The 2,832-nt window shown below is 49.5% G+C and overlaps 1 protein-coding gene across 1 annotated transcript in view; it reads left to right on the top strand.

Annotated features, from left to right (window-relative positions):
• The first annotated feature begins 239 nt into the window (after window positions 1–239).
• Slc35f4 (solute carrier family 35 member F4) overlaps window positions 240–2,832 on the top strand; it is a 232,840-nt gene continuing 230,247 nt past the window's right edge. Inside the window, exon 1 of the mRNA XM_021181793.2 lies at window positions 240–619. Coding sequence (XP_021037452.1) covers window positions 517–619 — 103 coding nt within the window. The 5' untranslated portion in view covers window positions 240–516. The remainder of the gene's footprint in view (window positions 620–2,832) is intronic.

Genomic DNA, 2,832 nt, shown 5'->3' with positions numbered 1-2,832 from the left:
GAATGCAGAATAGAAGTGCTAAACTGCAGTGTGCATCTTTTGAATTGCTAACCCCTAGTTCTGTGTGAGTGTCTCCCACCCACAGCAGTTCACCTTGAGCATCTAGCCACCGTCCTTCCCTCAAGTGGGCTTGGGGGTGTCTACTTTTGGCACAAGGGTTAGCGGTGAAAGTCAGAGACCAGGTGGGGCGCCCACAAGCGTCCCAGACCTGGGTGGGCGTCGGAGGTGAGGGGGCGCTGTTCGGGCAGCCGTGAGCTGGTGGCGGGCGGGTGAGCTGCCAGGCTGACAGAAAGGCCGGCCAGAGTGGGGGCCGCTCCGCTGCCGCTGCCGTTGCCGCCGCTGTGATGCGAAGCCGGAGCTGCGCCCAGCGGTGGAGTCAGAGCTGGGGCGCGGGAGCACGAGCTGCAACATCAGCACCAGCAGCGGCGGCGGCGGCGGCGGTACCTGCAGTAGCTCCCGGGCCCCGCGCTTTGCTCTACGCCCCGCGGCTCCGGGAGCCGCCGCCCCGCGTTCTCTATGGATGTCAAGGCGGCCCCCAACGGGGTGGCCACCATCGAGGACCGGATCCTGCGGATTACTGGCTACTATGGCTATTACCCGGGTTACTCCAGCCAGAAAAGTAAGACGCCGCGAGGCGGTCCTGAGCGAGCTGCGGGTGGGAGATGGGAGCTCAGGAGCACAGGGGCACAGGGAGACAGGGGGCAGGGGTGCGGTGCCAGAAGGCGCGCGGTGGGACACCTGCAGCATTGCCTGCTCTCTCACAAACACTACTACCCTGGCCTCCAGGACCTCGGGGAGAAAAGTATGCCCAATGTCCGCTGTCCTCGGTGCTGAAACTCGAGGCAGCCATTGGGGCCGGGCGCTTGAACCCAGGAGTTTGGGGACAGTCGCAGTCTTGGAGGTGGAGGCGTGCAGAGGACAGGGCAAGAGCTCCTGATTGTCGTCGGTCAACCTACCGGTGGCTGATTTATGCCTGGAGGATGCTAACATGGCTGTTCCACTAGCTGACCATCAGCCCTTGGGATACCCACTCAGAAAGCTTGACTCGGTGTCAGGGTGCTCTACCCACGCTGGGGATGAAGACTGTGGGGGACATTAGTTGGTTGAGGTTGGACTGGCTGGGTGGGTCAGCTTGTTCACCAGGGGTGGTTGAAATGTTGCCAGCACGATAATTGTTCATGATAAAACGTCCTTAGAAGGTTCTTTACCCCCTGAGCAGTGAAAAGAACCTGCTTAAGTGGCTGAATTGCGGAGCTTGTAGCAAGAGATCATGCAAAAGGCGGGCAGAGTGGGATTGGGAAGTGAAACACGGCTACCTACCCCCTTCACACATCGCAGCCACCTCTGAGGTGCTGGATTTCAGCTTCATCTTTATTCTGGCTAGACTACGCCAGTCTGCATAGTTGCTCTCAGGTTTTGGAAGCAGTTTCATCCACTACCGCTCCCTACACACACACACACACACACACACACACACACACACACACACCGTGTTGCTGGGAACAGGCATGGGGGGGCAGTGAGGGTCTCTATGTTTCTAGTCTCCACATTCTGTTTCCCTGACACACAAATCCCCCACTGTATCTGCTAGGATTAGTTATGCTAAGCACCAAAGTGAAGCCTGTTTGGTTTTTTTTTTTTTTTAATTTTTTTGGTTTGTTGTTGTTTGTTCGTTTGTTTGATTCCTTAATCTGAACTAGGAGAGTAGCTATGCTTTAATTTCCATGCAGGTGGAATTTCAGTTTTCTTTATCAAAGCATTTCTGTTGCAAAAGAAGGCTCTTAACTGGTGTTATTTTTAACCAGACACTCCTTAGATGCATCCTGATTGGTATTTATCCATGACTGTTTGGGATGCCATCAATATTACAGGCTCTGTGTGAAGCAAAAGACCCACACAAATCTTGACACATAGATGAGAAAGCACTTCATTTCCAATGTAACTTCATCCAGGGCTGTGCTGTCTCTCCATTGAATAATAAACCAAGAGCACTGTCCTGTGGGCCATTCTACAGATATTTTCCAGCTTCATATTTTATCTGCTCTCAAGAAAGGCCTATCTACTTCGGATGTTTCCGCCCAGTTGTTTCTAGCAGTAGACGCTTACATTATTCATTTTCCTTACAAAAGTAATTATATAGTGTTAGAATTTCTGGAAGGAAAATCACATGCTGTGGAACATTCTTTGAAATCTTTTTACTACGAGCTCAGTTTTTGTAGTTGTTTTTCTTTTCTTTTCTTTTCTTTTTTCTTTCTTTATTCCATTGGCACTAGGTGACTTCTTTAACCCTAGATATGTGAACTGTAATCTTCACTAGATCTTGTAGAGATTACTTGAATGTCACCTCTGAATATTTTAACTAGAAACCAGGCATTTGGGTGGTCAAGAGAATGTAGAACTTCTTTCTAAAATTGCAGGGTATTATAATTTTCGTGACAATGGTACTTCGGTTAATGAAGAGCAACCCAGAAAGAATACTGGGAAAGTGGCATTTTAGATAAGAACATGTTCATATTTTATTTTTGTACTTGCACAAAGAGCTGCACATGTTCCATTTGCAAGACAATAACAGGGCAAAAAAAAAAGGCTGTAACTGGAAGCAGAGAAGGGATAAAAATGCTTGGGGCGTGTTATTAGTGATGGGCATTTGCCTAAATTCAGGACACATGGTTCAAACTATAAAGACAGCAAGTCTCAGAACAGAGAGCTCAGGGTAGTCAAATTAATTCTCAGAATGTACACTATTTCAGACCAAGAGAGCCATTGTCATTTTACATACGGAGAGAGAGAGAGAGAGAGAGAGAGAGAGAGAGAGAGAGAGAGAGAGAGAGA

This window comes from Mus caroli, chromosome 14 (assembly GCF_900094665.2).
Source record: "Mus caroli chromosome 14, CAROLI_EIJ_v1.1, whole genome shotgun sequence".
NCBI lineage: Eukaryota > Metazoa > Chordata > Mammalia > Rodentia > Muridae > Mus > Mus caroli.
Note: the sequence above shows the minus strand (reverse complement) of the source record. Positions and strands in the feature narration are given on the sequence as shown.